Source organism: Colius striatus, chromosome 18, assembly GCF_028858725.1.
Source record: "Colius striatus isolate bColStr4 chromosome 18, bColStr4.1.hap1, whole genome shotgun sequence".
NCBI lineage: Eukaryota > Metazoa > Chordata > Aves > Coliiformes > Coliidae > Colius > Colius striatus.
The window spans coordinates 7,328,838-7,347,880 of record NC_084776.1 but is presented as its reverse complement, the minus strand read 5'-3'; the positions used below and the strand labels follow the sequence as shown (position 1 = coordinate 7,347,880).

Sequence of the window (19,043 nt, the reverse complement as noted above, 5' to 3'; positions counted from 1 at the left end):
GGATGGTCAGGAAGCAGACCACAGGGAGCAAGGGAGGACATTGCTTCCATAGGGGAACGCTGCATCCTCACCCTGGCACCAGGGCAAGGTCTAGAAGAGGAATCCCAGAGAACAAGCAGCTAACAAAGGATTTATGAGCCCAGGAGCCCAGCACAGCTGGTTCTAAAAACTCTTGTACCAACAGCCTGCATTTGGGCCATGATTAGATCTTTTTTAGGTGGCCTTTCTGAAATATGACCAAGCCAACTTTCTCCACTCACACTGTGGAATTAGCCCACGTTTGTCCATGGGGAAGCTGTGCCAGGAGATCATGAAAGGGTTTTTTTCCAGTCTTGAGTTAGGACAGCACAAGCCAGGAACCCAGTCTCAAACCTCTGCCTTTCACCAGTGTGCAGGCAAACACGGGTGGGCCTTCAACAGTGCTGCTGGTGAAGAGGAGGGCAAAGACAGCCTGTGGCTGCAGAGCAGCTCCCATACCAGACCCTTCCTGGCCACCAAAGGCAGCACAGGCAAGACTAACCCCTGCTCAGGACTGCTCCTGACAGAGATGCACTTTCATCTCTGCTCTGCTTTCCTTCCCTGGAGGCTCTGCATGGGAAGAAGAAGTGACAAACCCCAAGGGACCCCAAGCTGAGCCTCACCAGGGGGGATATGAATTCACAGGTGGAGCTGGTGTCTGTTGAAGCCTTGTCACAGATGCATCTGCCGCATTCACACCTCCCCTGGTTGTTGCAAATGCCCTGCAAGGGAAGAGGTGACAGTTGGCATTCAAGAGCAATCACAGACACACAGTGGCACTGGGAGTCAGCTCCCAGACTCCCTGAGCAGTGGGACAATTTGCTACAGCCCTGCCTGGTCTGGTTGCCCCTCATGGCAGGACAGGACCTACCCCTTGGCTGTCGATGCAGGTGTCATTGCTCGTGGGGCACTCGCAGCCCGGCCCTTCCCAGCCGCTCTCGCACACACACGCGCCCTTGGAGCAGCGACCACGATCTGCAACACACACATGAGGAGGAATTTCCCAGGGTCCAGTGGCTGCCCTGGCTCTGTCCACAGCTCTCCTGCTTTCTTTGGGTGCAAAGGGGCTGCAAAGAGACTCCACAGCATTCTCCTTGCATGCTTGCAGTGAAGAGTCCCCACAGCCCAACACTGGTCAGCTCATCCCCCTCCATGCCACTGCCACCAGGACAAAGGGTTGGGGTTGCTGGATGAAGAGATGGAGTGTACCCTGAGCAGTTTCCCTGATGACACCAAATTGGGAGGACTGGCTGATTGACTGGAAGGCTGTGCTGCCATTCAGCAAGATCCTGACTGACTTGAGAGCTGGGCAGAGAGGAACCTCATGAGGTTCAACAAGGACAAGTGCAGAGTCCTGCACCTGGGGAGGAACAACCCTTTGCACCAGTACAGGCTGGGAGTGACCTGCTGGAGAGAGGGAATTCTGGTTGATAACAATCTAAACAGGAGCCAGCAACGTGCCCTCATGGCCAAGAAAGCCAATGGTGTCTTGGGATGCATCAAGAAGAGTGTGGGCAGCGGGTCAAGGGAGGTTTTGCTCCCTCTCTATTCTGCCCTGGTGAGGCCTCATCTGGAGTCCTGTGTCCAGTCCTGTCTCCAGCTCATGTCTCCATGCTAGCACTCTGTGGGTCTGTGCTGGGGTGGTGGGGCTGCTCTCACCGTTGCAGAGGAAGCCGGAGGTGCGGGGGCACTGCAGGATGTCGTACTGGCAGAAGGCCCCATCGAAGCGCTGTATCAGGTCCTCAGAGTAGCACTGGCACTTCCCACACAGACACTCGCCCCGGCCCGAGCACGGCTCCGTGTCCCCAGGGCGGATGCAGGCTTCGTTGTTGGGGGATGATGCTGGGGAGCAGTCGCACGTGTCCCCTCGCCTGGTGAGGAGGAGATGGTGCTGAGAGAGGTAGGAGCAGAGAGCAGGGTCCTGAGCAGGACGTGTCACTGTGGGTCCTCAGACCCAGCAGGAACCCTGGGAGGTGCATGGATTTTGACAAGGTCCTTACCAGCCTGGGTGGCAGATGCACTGTCCACAGGCAAAGTCCCCATGGAAGCTGCACTTGGGCGAGTTAAACTCTTGTTGCTGTAAAAGGAGAGAGAAGCATTGCCCCCAAGACCATCTCAGGAACCAGAAAGGCAGACCTAGGGGCAAAGTTTTGCCCACAAGATCAAGCTCTGCCACATGACAACATGCCCAGCTTGGTACAAAGGTGACAAAGGTGTCCTTGGCCAGACTGAGCCTCCACTGAGCAATCAATGGTGAGGGGTTGAGTGAGACCTCATGTGCCAGCCAATGCATTCCCACCCCATGCTGGCCAGGAAAAAAGCATCTCTGCAACATTACTCAAGCCCAACGTACCAGTTCACAAGGACACACATCACAGATGACAGAGGCTGTGACTGTGAGGCTGTCGCTCAGGGACGTGGGTTTCACGTGGATAACTCCCTGACGGTCTTTCTCAGGGAGGCTGCAGACGTGCTGCCCACCAACGTACTCAAGTGCTTTCAAACGCATGTTGAACTTGCCCTGGAAGGAAGGGACAGGCCACAGGGGTGAACCAGCTCTGCTGGACCAGCCCTGGGGAGAAGGAGGAGGGAGGGAAGCAGCAGAAGGCTCAGCCCTTCGCACATCCCTTCCCTCTGCAGCCAGCCAAGGACTTACCACTTCCCCACGGTTGATGTGGAAGGAGCCAGACTCTGTCTTTTTATACATGGAGGAGGTGAACTCTGTCTTCATGGCTCTGGGGACGAAGTCAGCCCGGATGTCCATCTTGGAGCGGATGCGCTGTGTGGCAGAAGTTAACCACAACACTGACTTTTGGCCTGTAAACCCCATGTACACCTGCAACCACCCCATAGCTGCCCCAGAGGGGCCACATCCTGCCTGCTCCCCTGGGCAGGAGGTGCTCAGCTTTTGCCTTCCCTGGGAGTGAGAGCAAAACCCCAGAAAGCATCGTTACCTCAAAGGCCGTGCGGAGCAGCTCTACGATGTTGGAAGAGTCCTCCTGGAGCACCCCAATCTCAGAGATGGGGAAATACTTGTGCAGCTTCTGCAGAGAGACAAGAGCCCTCTGAACCAAGGTCTTGAGAGACCTCCTCTAGCACTGAAGTGGGCTGTGCTTTGAGTAGGGCTTGGACTGGAGGCCTCTAAAGGTCCCTTCCGTGCTTTACAAGAAATGGATATCAACAGAGGAAGAATTTCAGGAGCCTGGATTCCTGCACCCAGTAACACACCCTGAGACCTCCCACAACCCAGAGCAGCTCCCCATCACACTGTGGCACCCTTGCAAAGTATCAAGGTGTTAGTTTAGCACTAGGAACAAGGGGTGGGAGAAAACTTTCTCCCCACAACCAAGCTGCAGGCAGAGAAGTTAACGGTCCTGGAGGAAAAGTAAACTCATATGGCACCACCACTGTGGTTCTCCTCACCTCATAGTAGCTGTAGGAATGGTTGGTGACAGCAAAGATGGGGATGATGTTGTGTTGGCCCAACAGGCGCACCAGGGTGGGCACTGAAGGATAGTCCTGCTTGGTGTCATACACGTAGGTGCCGTGGGTGTCCAGGTGACACTGCTCATCATTTCTCGCCAGGATCCCTGCCAGGACGTTGGTGCCATCAGCTTCATAGTGGAAGGCAGATTCAGTGGAGAACACGAGCAGGTGAGTGCTGTCCTTCCTCCAGCCAATCTTATCCTACAGCCAGGGAGGGGGAGAAGGAACCTTTATCTCTCTGCCTCTCCCCAAACCACTGCACAGCACTTGCAGCACTGGCAGGAGTCAGGAAACCCAAGGGCAAGGTACCAGCTCCACTTGGCAGCAAACAATCAGCTACATGGCCCTGGGAATCCAAGCTAGAATCTCTGCTTCCCCCATCTGAACCCCCAATGCACAGGATATCCCCCAGCAGCTCAATGCCAGGCACATATATGCCCAAGGGGCAAGCCCACACTTTTCTGGACGTGTTTGGAGCTGTGCTCATGTCTCAGCCAAAAGGCCAAGCCCAAGCAGGCTCTTTCCCAGGGAGCAGAGTTTCACCACCACAGGCATGAAGAGGCAAAGCAAAGAGCACATGTATGATGCCCAGCTCCTGTATTGGAGACCAAACACCAGGGATACACAAACAGGTGGTTTAAGACCTAGGAAGAACTGGGAATGCAAACCAGCTCAGCCCTGGGAGTATGCAGCTGGGAGGGCAAGAACCAGCTGTAGCTGAACAGACAACCTGGAGTCCCTGGCTGTCTCATCAGCTGCCCAGCACGCTGCTCTTTTGCTCATCACCCAGTACCAAGAAGATCCAGTCATTAAAAACAGAGCCCTGCATCCCTGGCCACCATCACCTTGCACACAGCTGTCTGCAGGATGGCATCGAAGCCGCCCTCGGGGGCATCCAGGTTGCCCGAGATGCGCTCCTTCCGCAGCTCCTGGCTGAAGTGGTTGATGTTGCTGGTCAGGCGGATGACGTTCTTGAAGGAGAAGGGAGAGTCAGCGTTGTACCAGGGCTCACGCAGCCTGAAGGAGAAGGGAAGAGCAGAGTTTCTGCAGGAGCAAAGGGCTGCCTGGGTGTGAGGGGAGGAAGTGTACAGGGTGCACTCAGAGGCTGGGGAGTCCCTCAAGGCAAGATGTGGAATTCTGGTGCAAGCCATCAGCACTGAGAGGTAGAAGGGATGAGGGCAGAGATAGAGGAGAAGACAAGATGTTCAATCTGCCATGGCAGAGCAGAGAAGGTCTGACAGCAGAGGAGGACACTGCTGGCATTGGAATGGTGCTACACCAAGCCCTGAGCACAGGGTGAGGAGGCCAGGAGAGATAATCACAGCAAAGGGAGAGACACAGACAGAGGCTCTTGCTCTGCAGACAGTAAAGATCAGAGAAATAGAAGGTGGCTTCCCTCCCCTCTGCTCCCATCTCGGGGACTCATTGGCCTCACTCACTTCTCAGGTCTCATGTCTGTCTGAGGGGATGAGACTTTGTCCACAAACTTGCCGAATCCAATGGTGTAATTGGAGGTCAGGGCCTGCAGGAACTCCGCTGGGAGTAGAGAAAGGGAGGGAGGGGGACAAACGTGAACAAAGAGACGTCTGTGAGGTTGCTGCTCCAGGGAAAGAAAGTCCTTCCCTGGGCACCTTCTCTGCTGGTCAGGCCTTAGATAAGGCTTCCAAATTGTCAGCTTTTAAACTCTTCAGGCTTGAGCCTTGTTTCTTGGGTTAGAACTCTCTATCCCCTTTGGTAGCCCTTTTCCAAGACTGGACCTTCTGCAGTAGCACACACCACACCTACAGGTTCAAGATGCCAAAGCCAGTGCAAAGATCAACTCTGCAGGGCACCAGCCCCCATGCTGGGCCGAAAGGAGGGACCACATGGGCTTATTTCTGCAGGGCCAGGAGAGACATCCCCCCTCAAGAAACATGTAATTAAAGCAGATGCCTCTCAGCCCTTTGCCAGTTGCATCCCTGGTGCTGGCAGAGAACTCGTAGCTGCCTGCCTTCATCAGCACAGAAGCTGGCTTCCCTCTTCTCCCAGCTCTGGTCTCACCTAGGTTTTGGCCCATGCTTTTGAGGTTATCCAGATCATCAGACATAGAGTAGGAGAAGTCCATGAGGATGTAGAGATCTACAGGGCTCTCCAAGGGCTGGAAGACATTCATGTTGAAGTTCATCTCCTCCCCAGCTCGCAGCCGCATGAACATGGCCTGGGGAGACACCTGGGTCCTCTGCAGGGACGTGTTGATACTGAAATTCTGTGAAGAAAGAGTGATGTGAAGGGGATGGACTCCCCTTCAATAAGGCAGAAGCAAGGAGCTCACTGGGAAGTGGAAATGCAGGGAAGGTCACGCTCCCTTCCCTCATGTACAGCTGGAGACTGAGGCAGCCTTCCCTATGTCCACATGTGCCCCTCTGGGTTCCTCCTCCAGACCCTGGCATTTTGCTTACATCTGTTTTGCCTAAAAAGCCACTCTAGCCCCAAGCAACCAGGGCTGGTTGCCAACAGGTTCCTCAGCTAGTGAAGGCAGAGCATTGGCTTTGAGCAGAGCCAACACAAACAGAGGTCTGAACTTTGTATTTTTCCCTGCTGAAGACTTTAGAGGAGGATGAAGGGCACGAAGGACACTGGGAATGGTGGGAACCCTCAGGAGAAGCCAAGCAAGGGCTGTCTGCCCAGCACCCACCTGGCGGGTCTGCATCTCGCCCCTGAGGTACACGACACTGGCCTCCCCGCAGCCGTACCGCAGCAGGTTCTCCCGCAGGTCGCATCGAGGCTCTTCAAAGCTCTGCCAAGGGGCCAAGAACAATGTTACCACCCCAGAAAGCAGCCAGTCATCCCTGCACGGGGGACAGGCACTTGTTGGGAAGCAGGATCCTCTCCTGAGGCTGTGGGCAAGCCGTTGGGAGCAGGAGTGGGGCAGAGAGGTGGGGATGAGTCTTGCACAGAAGAGTCAACGTCCCTCAGCACCAGGGAAATGAGATCACCTATGAGTTACTGGGTTGTCTGGCATGAGACTCTCCTTCCATGCCTTGCACACACTGTCAAATCTGACTTCTGATCAATCTCTGTATTCCTGCAAGCTTTCCTCAGACTCCCCTTCCTCTCTGTTCCTCCTCACCAGAGGAAACCCACGTTCGAGCACTTCCCATCCAGACCAGCTCTTTGCAGAGGGAAGCTGGAGCAAGAAGCTGACCCTGGTCCCTCTCCCACCTTTCACTGGGGGTGGTGGGATCCCTTCATCAGCAGGGTGGGAAGTGAAGCTCCTGGGTCCCCTGCAAGGTCTCACCTCGTCGGTGCAGAAGGAGCAATCCTTATCCACCCGGATGCACTCGGTGCAGCTCTTGGCCCGGGACAGCACGCAGCGGTTACCTACCGGCAAAGATCGAGGGCTCAGGGATGGAGAAAACAGGGCAGGGAGGGCACAGGAAGGGCTGATCCTGTGCTTGGGGAAGTCAGTGATGGTTTTGCATGGGTGGTTAGTGGAAAGTGGCTACAAAACAGTGGTGGAGTAGCGAGAGATGGGCCTTAAATGCTGGGGAGATAGAGGAAAAGCACACAAGTCTTATAATAGAATCACAGAATCATTTTAGCTGGAAAAGATCTTTAAGATCATGGAGTCCAACCCCTCCCCTCACCCTGCCAAGCTCCCCACTAAGCCATGGCCCTCAGCACCTCAGCTATGTGTCTTTGCAGTATCTCCAGGGCTGGGCACTCCCCCAGCTCCCTGGGGCACAGGGGCTGACACCCCTCTCATGGAAACAGTTCTGCCTCAGCTCCAACCTCAACCTCCCCTGGGGCAACTTGAGGCTGTTTCTTCTACTTGATTACTGGGAAGAAGAGACCAACCCCATCTCCCTACAACCTCTTTTCAGGGAGTTGCAGAGAGTGCTCCTGTCTCCCCTCAGCCTCCTCTTCTCCAGGCTCAACACCCAGCTGTTCTTCATAAGATGTTGTGCACCAGACTCTACCCTAGTTCCAGTGCCCATCTATGGACATGCTTCAGCACCTCAGTGTCTTTCTTGTAGTGAGTGGCCCAAAATGGAACACATTATTTGAGATGTGGTGTGAGGATCAGCATTTCTGGGGCCCAGGAGGTTGGCAGCCCACACGGTGCCCATGAGGCAGCACCAAGGGGGTACCACTAACAGACCTACCACGGCTGCACTCACTTTTGCTCCTTTGGCAGAAGCTGGTGGCACAGAGCAGGGACAGGAGGAGCAGCCTGGCCCACATCCGTGGCAGCACATCCATCCTCTTCCTCCTGAAACAGAAAGATGAGAGACTGCAAACGGCCCTGGAGGTGATGGGGGCAGGTCCTGCAGAGCCCCTGCCCTGCCCTGCCCAGGAGCAGCTGATGCCTGCAAGCAATCTCTGATCTCAGCAGGGCAGGGCACAAATCAAACCCAAGAGCCGCTCGTGCATGTGTGAAAGGCTCAAAGTCCCCGGCAATCCGGGGGCAGGACCCTGCCACGCCACGGCTGCAGCCCAGCCCCACCTGCGGGCACCACCGGGTCAGGACTCTGCTCCTCCTGAAGGGTTAGGCAAAATGAGAGCAGAAAAACAAAGCAACTGGCTGCATCTCTCCCCAAAAGCAAAACAGACCCCTCCCTTCAGCCATTTCCTATCTCACTAAGAGTTTCCAGGATGGTCGAACCAACAATAAATAGAGGGTGAGGCCTTGGGAAATGCCAAACTCGGAGGTTTGGAGCCACTGAATGAGTCCAGGGCAGCAGGACACCTCACATGCATCCAGAGGCCAAATCCTAAACAGTGAACCATTCTCCCTGCAGCTACATGTGACAGAGAACCCAGTACCTTCCAGAAGTCAACATCTGGATGTGGTAAACAAGAGCGAGAGATGAGACTCGAGCTCTGCAGCTGCTGTGCCCGATGGTGGCTCTGCCTTGGGCACTCTGAGAGCAGTCAAGGGAAAAGATCTGGTGTAAAGACAGTTTTTAAAGCATCTCCTTTCTGGGAGATGCAAGTGTAGAATATAAGATGTTTTATAGCTGCTTGTGTGTAAGTCCTGGTTCTATAGGTGAACACAAAACCTACTTAAAGCAGGGAAGGAAAATAGGATTAGTTGTTGCTTGCACAGAAGCTGAGTTCCCAGAGGGACATCCAGCATGCAGACTGGTCACATGGTGACTTAACTACTAATTACCTGACCTGAGGCCCAGGGAAACCCCTGGGAAGAGCTGCTCTAGTGTTGTGAGCATGAGACCACCCTGTATTCTGCATCAGTCACCGAGGCCAATGGAAACATGCTGAACCTGTGAAGCTGAACTCTCACAGAAATGGCTGCAGTACAAGGCTTGAACCAACACAGCATCAACCCCAGGAGACCTCTCCCTTGGGGTCTGCACTTTGCTATCCACTACAGCTCCTGGATACACAGGTAATACAGGACATGAAGCTGATCTCTCATTTACCTTGTCAGCTGTGCCCAGAGGGATTGATCAACTCGCATAGCTGAAATGTGAGAAATATGGTACCCTTGGGGCAACATCTCTGTGGGCTACACCCAGGGAAGCTTTGCTGTTCATCAGGACCTGGTAGTCAATGTTTTCTAACAGGTTAAAGGTACCAGTTGACCAAGGAAATCCCCGTTTCCCTCTGAGCACAACTCCCTGCCACACTGAGCATCCCCAGCTCAGGGGCTTCACAGGTTTGGGTTGGGGGGCCCCGCATAACTGGACGTGTCCATGACCTCCTTCAGCAAAACACACACTCACTGGCAGCTGCTATGTCCCTCACCACTGAGATGGACAGGTTTTGAAGTCAGGAATATTCCTTTTTCCCTTGCTCTGCCCCAGTGAGCCATGCCAGTCCCAGCAATGTGGGGAGAAGTCAGCTAAGAGTGAGATGAAAGGGTAGAGAAGCTTTCTGAGTTTGTCAAGGGAAAACACAGCAAAAACATGCTCTGAGCACTTGGCAAACCCCATGTTCCTTCATGGCAAAGGCCATGAGAGAAAGGCTGAGTACAGAGGACTGCATAGCTCAGCTCACACCCCTATCTTCCAAGGCAGCTTCAAAGCACAGACCTAATTCATGATCCCTTAATCACAAGTCAGGAACAAATCACCAAGGGATGGACAGACACACCCCAGCCCTTGGGCACATAAACTGCTGTCACCTCTTTCCAAGTGCTGAGATAAAAGGCTCAAACCTCAGCTTGATATTAACACCCTGTTGCCCTGTGAGCTGCCAGCCTCTGTGGATTGAGGCACTGGTGGCACAGAGCACAGCCACTGCTGCTGGGCACTGCAGGAACACAGCCCACAAAGTGTGCACAAAAACACGTGAGCAGCTGCCCTTCAATGCCAAGTGTCCTCTAGAAGGGAAAACACCACTTTCACTTTGGAAAAGCTTGCAGGGGTTTGGGCAGATTTTCACAAGGATGACAACAACGAAAGAGAAGCTGTTCAGGTGTGCAAAGCAAAGTGGCTGCACACAAACACCTGACCCTGTCCCAGACACACACAAAATAGGGGATATTTTGAGCTATGAGACAGTGGGAGTGGCAGAGCTTCACCACCCTGTCCTGTCCCCAACCCATCCCCAGCCCTGCAGCTCTGTGCTGGGAAGGACAAGGCTGAAGCTGGGCATTGCTCTGAGGTGGATGGGGATGAGGGACCAAGACAGAAGTTATGATGAGACACGAAGCCATGGTGGGAGCTTGGTCCCAGCTGCCATGCAACAGACACCAGGTTGGGGATACAGCAGTAGGAAAGCAAGGGAGATACCTGAGCTCCCTGGCGCAGCCTTTCCTCCCTGCTGGGGGAGCTGCCCTTTTTGTTGCTGCAGACCTCTGTCCTATGTTTGGGGCATTGAGGCTGTGCAGGGGAGCAATGCCCTGGTAGACCAGAGGCATCTGCAGGAGCATCTCCTTATCCCTGTGTATTGGATCACAGTGTTTGCAGCGTGCTGGGGCAGACAGGCAGTGCTGCTCACCGTGCTCAGCACGGGCTGGGGGTCCTGAGGGAGAGCCAACAGCCACAGAGGCAAAGCAGAAAGGCAGCTGTGTGCCTCCTCTAGGGCCCCTGGTCCTGCTTCCCCGAGGGCAGTGCAGGGGCAGCCACAGCAGCTCACACAGACTTATTTCACCCCCCAGGGAAGGGCTGAGGCACAAGGCTCAGGGCCACACCTCGCCCTCTATGCTGCTCCCTCCCCAGCACACAGGGCAGCACAGAGCTCCCAAGGGCTGGGATCTGAAGCTTGAAAGTTATTAAACCAGACCCCTAAAAAACTGTCAAAAACTCAACCCCCAAATCCAAGCATCACTTAAACACAAAATCATATTTGCCTTTGATTTTCCCCAGCCATTTCCCTTCCTTCCCCAGGTGTGCCTCTGCAGCCAGGAGGCTCCATGTGACTGTCACCATTTGCTTCCAGCAAGAAAGGGGATCTCAGCTCCTAGGTCAAGCTCCAGACTCCCAGACATGGCCTCCACCATCCTCCAGCAAAGGACAAAACACAGTGAGATCCAGCCCAGGGGCCCACATGGAGCTGCTGGGAGCAGGGAGTGGCTGCTACTACCCTGTGCTGGCACAGGACAAGCGGCTGCCACACCATTTCCTCCCTGTGCCCCCCAGGTTTGGGCAGGGAAGAACCCCAAGGGCAGGTGGGAAGCTCAGGACCCCACATGGCTGCCTGAATGCCAGCACAGCCCCAGGACCCTCCTGTCCCTCCTGCACTCCTCACGTGTTGCTCCCAGCACGTTGTCTGCTTCACTGGTCCCACAAGACACTTTCCCTCTCCCTCCCCTCCACGGTTGCTCCTCATCCCCCTTTTCCCCACCTAACCTGCACCTGCCAGCTCCCTCACACCAATCCTTCCACCCATTTCCCATCCATTTCAGCTCCATCCATCCCAAACACCCCGACAGCTTCAGTCCAGCACAGCCCACCCTGAACCCCGACTGCCCCGTGGCCTTTTTCTCCAGGGACGCTCCCTCCCCTCGCTCCCCCTCTCAGGGGGCTGCAGCAGCCACCCATCCTGCAGAGGCAGCTCCGTGGGGTCAGAGGCAGCCACAGCCCAGCTGACCTCGCATGGTTTCACCCCAGCAGCTTCCCCTGGGTGTCAGCTCGGAGGGACAGTCGCCTTTTCCCCTGGCAGCGGGACAGATGGACCTTTGAAACCTGCCCCAAACACTCCCCAAAGGGCTCTCCTCTGCCTCAGCACGCTGCAGGACCCCCACCCAAATACCTTCTGCGACAGAAAGCGCCCTGTGCAGCCCTGCAGGGCTCTGCTTGCTCAGGAGCTGCCCTTCCCAACCGGCCCAGAGGCACCAGGCAGCCAGAACCAGAGGGAAAAGGGGTTCAGAGAAGGCAGGGAGCCGAGCCCTGTGCCTTATTTCACACCCCTCTTAAGCAACGCGGCAGAAATTAAAGCAAGCTGGATGCTGAAGAGCACAGACGAATTCATTCCACAAACCTCATTAAGGCTGCCTCTGCCTCGGTGTCAAGCCCTGCGCTGCAGCCCGAGCCACAGCAGCCGCTCCGGCCAAGGAATTCCTGCAGAGGCAGAGCGCCGCTTCGCTGCCCCCTCGGCTCCCAGCCTCGGCCTTTGCTTGCTTTTCTCCTTCGTGTTTGGCGTTAGTTTGGGGTTTCCCCCCTCCGCTATTTTCTGCCCGTTCTCCCGGCGCGGCGGCGGGCGGCAGCGCGGTGGGAGGCCGGCACCCGCCCGCGCACGCACCGCCCCGCTGCCTTCCGCGCCCCCCGCTCCGCTCCGCGCCTCGGCGCCCCGAGCCGCCGCGAGTGAAGTCGGCGCCCAGGTGAGGACGGAGCTTTATCGCAGGTGGGGAGGGAGGGAGGAGGGGGTGCCCGTGACTCAGGGTTGGCATTCCTCCCTCCCTCGCTCGCTCACACACCTGCACGGGCAGCCGCGCCGCAGCCTCCCTCCGCTCGGGACAACGGCCGAGCGGGATGGGGAAGGTGTGTGCCCCGAGCTGGGGCTGATGGGCACGGCTCAGGGCACTCCCCGGAGCCTGGCACTGGGGGGTTTCTCCCCCAGATTTCCCACGGGCACCAGCCGCCGGGCAGCTCCCAGCTGAAGCACCAGGTCAATTGCTGCGACCGAGCCCAGCGTCGGGGACAGACCCACATCCCGCTGCATCCAGGGCATGAGCAGGACAGTGTGTCCCTACCCAGCCCACAGCTGGCTCACGGGGCAGCACAGCCCCTGCTACCACTGCAATGAGCCTCGGCTCTTGCTCTAAACATCCTACCACAGAGCAAGGAGCAGCACTCCCACCCCTGTGCCCAGCCCTGCTCCCAGGCTGGACACAGCCCTTCTCCCCTTCCCCCAACTAAACAGCAGCAGAGGAGGGTGAGGAGTACAATGAGGTTATTTTCTTTGACCAACAGCACCCTTTTGCTTTAGAGCCCGAGGTTTGTTACAGCTCAGACCCAGTTGCACCCCTCATGGTGCAGGTTACATGTAGAGAGCAGATGGAACAGTGGAGGCTGCATTTCAGCCCTCCTCTAAAGTCTCACATGGAAAACTGCATCCCCTCAGCTTCCACACAAACAATAGCCAAAGCTGGATGAAAATGTCACACATTTCCTGCCTTTCTTGGAGAGTAAAAATATGAGGAGGACAATTTTGACCTCTTTGTTAACAATATCACACCATAGTGGCTGCTGATTGGGATGATGGTTATCAGCTATTGATTGACATGAAAATGAGGAGCAGGGTTTCTCTCACTGCAAGAAATAAGAAGCTCAAGTAAATACATGTAAATGGAATAAGCCCCAGGAAAAAAAGAGGACATTGTGTCATTAAAAATTGCAGCAAAGGGGAAACAGGCAGGGGCACAGCTGAAGATGGCCCAGGCAGCACCAAGTCTGGCATTCTCTGGTTTCTGAACACTTGATTTGTCAATCTCAGTGTTACCCTGGTAGGAAATGCCATTTCCTATATTTAAACAAGCATTCTGATGATTAAGGGGCTTTGTTGCTTGAGTTTAACAACAGCAGCTATTTACTGCAACATGAGGGCTGGGACAGGAGGCTCTGACACTTGAGCAACAGCAGCGGCTGCTGGAGAAGAGCAGGTCATTATCCTGGAAGGGCTGAAGGCAGAGGGACCTGCAGAGAGGCAGATGTTGCAGGACTGCAGATGGAGGAAAGCTGGGCTGCAGTTCCCTAGGGTGGAGGGGAGAGGGTCTTGATGCTTGCAGATGTGTCCACCATCCCTTGGTCCCATCCACCAGCAGCACTCCAGCCCATCTTCTGCTGTTCTCCTCCTTTGGTGTTGGGTAAGCAATGCTGACAGGTGTCAGAGCTAAATGAAAATGGAATGCCTATGAAAAGGCAATTTAGGCTACAGGCAAGAACTAGATTACTAAAAAACCCAGTATTTTAGTGCTGGTTCCACAACAGAAGCCCTGGAACCCACTAGGAAAGCTTGAGAGCAGGCAGCTTCCACCAGTCTTTGGTGTCCTTGGTTTCTGGATGTCCTTCCTCCACCTGAGATCAAAGATGCTCAATGTTGCCTCCTGTCAAGTGTCTCTGGTCTCACCTACTCTGCCAGCCTCAGGGCCTCCTGCCACCATCTCCCTCCCCTTGATCCCAGCAGCCCAGAGGAGCAGGGATCAGGATCAGCTCCAGCTGGGAGGAAGACCCCAGTTACTCCCCAGAGGTGCTGCCAGAAGAGATCAAGACTTTCATTTTGCACCTTTCTTTGAAGTGTCCCCCAGCCCCTAACAGATGTCCAAAGAAACTGAGTGTTAATATTCCCAGAGACCTGTAACTGAGTGCAGGGCTGATAAAAAACACTTTTCTAACACCAAGACAACTCCACCACAAAACATTAACTAAGGCAACAAAGCAGAAAGGAATTAGAAATTCTCAGTGAATGGCCACAAGAATTTAACAGCTTTTCACTTCATCTTGTCTTTAAAAACCCATTTTGTTTTATGGGTTGCCTTTCAGGTAACTTCTCAGAGATACTTCCACCACGGGGGAGGAATACCTGCTGGGCTCAAGCCTTTGCCTTGGTTCAACACCTGGCACTTGCTGCCTGCTGGGTCAGGCTTTTGCCATGCTTGATGCCATAGCTGCAGTGTACTGGCAATATCCAGCTCTCTGGTATGCAGCTCAGGAAAGCTTAATAGCATATTAACAATGTACATTACTGTGTACATAATTTATTGCACTAAATTATGCTTCATATAATTAGCTGGGTAAATAAAGTGCAAGATGAAATCCTCTCATGTTCTCTTCCTCAAACTATTGCCTCAGATACAACTGATGTGTGTACTTAAGGGTATTGCAATGGATGTTCCTTGTCATGGACACAAATCTCATGGAAAAGCTTTTTGCTGAAGGTCACTTCTGCCTCTGGGATGGACAGGCAGCAAGAGTGAGAGGGCCACTGAAACCACAGAAGAGGAAAATGGTAGTAGAGGATCCAGGATAAAACTTCAGCCTACGACAGCCCTCACATCCACCCAGGGAAAACAGGACCTTCCAGGGTTACATTAGCATCTCACCCTGCAGCCAAAGGGCTGTTATGATGTTATGCTTGGAAGATTTCATAAGACAGCCCACCTTTCCTCTCAGTTTGTGTTGGCTGGCCCCACACAAGACATCCAGCAGTGTGGGCGAGTCCAGTGAGGAGTCAGCCAACAAACCCAGAGAGAAAGTGGACAGGTCACCTTTTGTCACGTCCTCCAAGCACTACCAGCGGCCACACGAAGAGGAGAGAGGTTAAAAGGATCAGTAAGTTCCCCTTGTACCATGGCACCAGAAGGCAGGTTTGTTTGCTTCCTGCCACTGCTCCTAGGACCACGGCAGAGGACAGACAGACAGACGCCTTCGACGTGAAAAGGCAGAACCTTGCCTTGTGAAATCCTGCTGCTTTGCTGTTTACTGGCAACTGAAAGCACAAACTCAGCCCCAGCCAAAGACAAGCTTCAGATAAACAAAGACTAACTATTGGAAGTCATTGGTGTCCATGGTTCTCGCTTAGAACAAAAGGAAGGAAGCTGAATATAAACAAGTCAGAGGAACCAGCAGCGCAGGACCAGGCTCGGAGATGGAAACTGCTCTGTGGGAGGGATGCATGAATATGCCCCAGAAGGAAGAGGAGATTTTTGGTGGAGCCTCACTGCTCCTTCGTGGGTCTTGTACCTCAATAGCAAATTTATTCTAACAAGAGACAGTCTTGGCAAGCCCTGCTGAAAAGCATCTCTCTCTCTCCTGGCTTCACACCATTTCACACCAGTGAGCAGCCCATGCCCTTTGATAACTTTCTGAGCACGGACCATCTGTTTGAGGGGTTTTGCTGAAACCACAACTTCTTCTCCAGTGCCCTGATGAAGGAAAAGGAGCTCGTGCAGGTGTTGGCTGAAGCAATCCCCTCCACACTGCTAGAGCTGTGTCATCAGCACAGCCCTGGCATGGCCCAAAGCCTTGGCAAGGAACACTTGCCTTTTTTTTTCCCCCAGTCTCAGTAAATAACTCTCATAAAACAGACAGTAGAGCAGTCCAAGTAAAACATAGCTTCAGGTGCTCCCATGCTACGGTTTGAGGTGGGGCTGGCAAGGGCTGCCCCTCCCCACCTGCTCTTTGGGTTCAGCAGCACCCAGCCAGACATAAAACGAAAGCAAATCCTGCACATACAAAATCCCTTCCCACAGCAGCATCAAAGGAGGGCAGATCTCTACATCACAACAAGCAAATAGGAAAGAAAATCAACACCTCAGGGCCTGGAGGTGGGAGAAAAGGTTTCAGAAGGGAGGGTGAGAGCAGGACCAGCTCTCCCTCCCTGCCCTGAGCAGCCTGGTGTGGCAGAGACACACTCCAATGTGGAGCTTCAGCTAAGACAAACCCACTCAAGCCAGGAGACACCCATGCTCAAACAGGCAGTGAGCTGAGAGAAGCTTGTGGTTTTCAAGGAGCACGAGCCTGTTAACAGTCAGACTAAGGAATAATGAAAACGGGGCTGGCTTTAGTCTCCTGGGTACAGTTAGTCCCCCCTCAGGAGTTGAGAGTTAATCTGCACAGCTTTTAGGAGTTCAAAGCACAGCCTGAGCAATCACTGTTGCAGCAGCAGCATGAAAAACCTTTTAGCCATGTAAGCTGGGAGTCTGCAGCTCGGATGCAATTGCAGTTCTTGGGGGCTATTTAAAACACAGACACCTTTAACATCCCATGGGTCCCTCCAGCCCTCAGCAGCCACCACACAGCCCTGGTACGATCACAGCTACACAGACCTCTAACAAACTAGACAAACCTTCCCTTTGAGGGCTTCATGGCCAGGAAAGGATCCTTTTCCCTCAGGACATTGCTCTTGCATGTCTGAAGCTCCCTCCACCTCCCTGTGGCACACTGGCTGACCAAGTGCAAGCCCCCAACCTGTACAAACCCATTGTCAGAGCTAGGAAACACAAGACAAACAAGAGCAGAGCACTATTGTACCAGCTGCAAGTTGGTTACACAATAGTTGATGTCTCCACTCCAGCCTTTTGGAAGGGAGAGAGCAAAAAAAGAAATCCCCAAATCATACAGGTTTCAAGTTGCTTTCTCTGCTGCAGACTGCAAACACTCAAGTCATAAGAGCTCAGGGGTCAGCTGCCAGGCTGCAGCACAGCTCAGACAGGTCTCCTGTTGCTGCAGGAGTCTGACAGCTGCTGCTCCAGGTCCCTCACAGCACCTCTGCTCGGGACACTGCAGCACAGGCAGCTCTGGGAAGTTTTCTCCTTATCTCTCTATGTAGCATCATCAAGGAGCCCTGCTCATGGCTCTCCCCATGCTCCAGAGTTGCTGCAGCAAGGCAGGAGCTACATGAGCAGCGTTTCTTAGCTCTGGTTGTAGCCTGTAAAGAAATGCAGAGGTTGGAATGTGCATGGATGGATACTGCAGAGGCAGGAGGAAGACAGTGCATGAAGAGGAAGGGGCAGGGAGCCAGGGTGTGGGGTAGGAATAAGATGGTTGTATTTAAACAGTGTTCAGTAGCTTCTGTAGTTCAATGATCCAGCCCCAAGAACTTCAGCAGCTGCCCTGTGTCAGGTGCTTAACTGGTAGGATTGGTTGAGTTAACCCAGTCTCCTCAGGCTCTCTCACTTGGTGTTTCCCACCACTTACAGGCCCAACAGAGGAAGGGGATGCAGCAGCAGGGCTGGTACCTCTGGCACCAGGCTGCGTTTCTGTATACTGGCACATTTCCCACCATACCTAATCTCAGTCAGCTTCAGAGTTGCTCTCAGCCCATTAAGGATACTTATTAGAGGAATGTTAGTTGTTCTAGACGCCCAGACACACCTCTCACCCCCTTGACAGGAGCAGACAACAGCAGTGATCCTTCTGGGGCCCCATGTTTGTCATGAAGCCGTAGTCTGAGAGAAACTGCAGCAGCTGGTGCTCACTTTGCTGCAGTTCTGCTGCTGTACCTTCACTCACATGGCATTCAGCAGGTATTTACACAAGTTTTAAACAGGCTGCAATTGTACAGGACATTCTAGACAGGAGAGTCACCTTAAAGAACTGCAAAGCTACCTAACAGCTTGTATTTCCCAACACAAGTGCATCCTTGGCCTTTATCAACTCTGACCCTTGAGACAAGGAAATAAACACCTTGAATAGCTGAAGTGAAATGTGTCATTCTCTGCAGACTACACAACAGTCCCAAACCAGAAGATCTCTCTCAGCCAAGGGAGCTGTCACCACCTTCCAGAGAATGAGAATGGAGTTGAGGCTTGCAGGGATCAAGTCACAAGCCCAATGCAGAGTAATTTAACAGAAGAGATGTTTCTGTCTTGCCATTTTCCTGCCTTTCAGGATTTCATTGCTTTAGAAAAAAGAGCAATCCCGCCATCTCCCCAGTTTCCCAGGCTCATCAGTGCCCTGTTTGCTCCACAATGAGCATTCCTGGGTAAGGAGATGATTTGTTTTTAAGCTAAACTGACCATGGCAAAATGTTAAAAATCATTTAAAAGCATGAAACCAGACTCTTATTTCCTCCTTGAGCACCCATCAATGCAAAGCCTGGGTCAGGAGTCACATAGGTATAGAAAAAACAACACTGGATTCTAAGAAACTTTCTCTTTTATTCATCTGGCAGCTTTCTCTCCCATCACTGCTTATGAATTGGGGCAAAAAAATGCACCAAACAGGCTCTGGGTAGAAGTTTAACTTAAAACAATGAGAAACAGGAAAATGCCTGAATCTGAAGAGTCATGGTCTAAGAACCAGAGACCATTTAAATAACCTGCAGTGACCACTGCAAAGGAACAAAGAAGTCCAGGTTTCTCTACACAACTGGAACCATGCAAGTGATTTATCCACCCACCTCAAAACAAATGGCAAACCACTTGGTTTGCTCTTGAGCTCCTTGTAAAGAGCCTGGTGTGTGTGGATGGAGGTTTGAGGAAAGACCCTGGTTACTCCCAGCTGGGAACTTTCCAATAAGCTGAAGGTGCTGGAACAGGCTTGAAAAAAATTAGTTGAGAACTCCCCTGTTCTTAATGCTATTTCAGAACATGCTCTACAACACAAATATCTCTGACCAAAAGCAGTTTCATGCCTTTTTTTCCCCCCCCT

The 19,043-nt window shown here is 53.4% G+C and overlaps 1 protein-coding gene across 4 annotated transcripts in view; it reads right to left on the bottom strand.

The window, feature by feature from the left end:
* Positions 1–12,219, bottom strand: part of ITGB4 (integrin subunit beta 4) — a 30,213-nt gene extending 17,994 nt beyond the window's left edge. For 3 of the 4 annotated variants that reach the window (XM_062010477.1, XM_062010474.1, XM_062010476.1), the window contains exons 1-15: positions 11,932–12,219; positions 7,665–7,756; positions 6,782–6,864; positions 6,179–6,280; positions 5,545–5,749; positions 4,944–5,040; positions 4,350–4,521; positions 3,442–3,705; positions 2,973–3,062; positions 2,675–2,797; positions 2,372–2,539; positions 2,019–2,095; positions 1,678–1,889; positions 890–993; positions 642–740 (exon numbers count right to left, since the gene is read on the bottom strand). In XM_062010477.1, the coding sequence (XP_061866461.1) occupies positions 642–740; positions 890–993; positions 1,678–1,889; positions 2,019–2,095; positions 2,372–2,539; positions 2,675–2,797; positions 2,973–3,062; positions 3,442–3,705; positions 4,350–4,521; positions 4,944–5,040; positions 5,545–5,749; positions 6,179–6,280; positions 6,782–6,864; positions 7,665–7,756; positions 11,932–11,936 (1,893 nt within the window). In that variant the 5' untranslated portion in view covers positions 11,937–12,219. Of the gene's footprint in view, positions 1–641; positions 741–889; positions 994–1,677; positions 1,890–2,018; positions 2,096–2,371; positions 2,540–2,674; positions 2,798–2,972; positions 3,063–3,441; positions 3,706–4,349; positions 4,522–4,943; positions 5,041–5,544; positions 5,750–6,178; positions 6,281–6,781; positions 6,865–7,664; positions 7,757–7,990; positions 8,020–11,931 lie in introns of those variants that run through there. The other variant, XM_062010475.1, reaches the window with a different exon arrangement.
* Between the last annotated feature and the right edge of the window lie 6,824 nt (positions 12,220–19,043).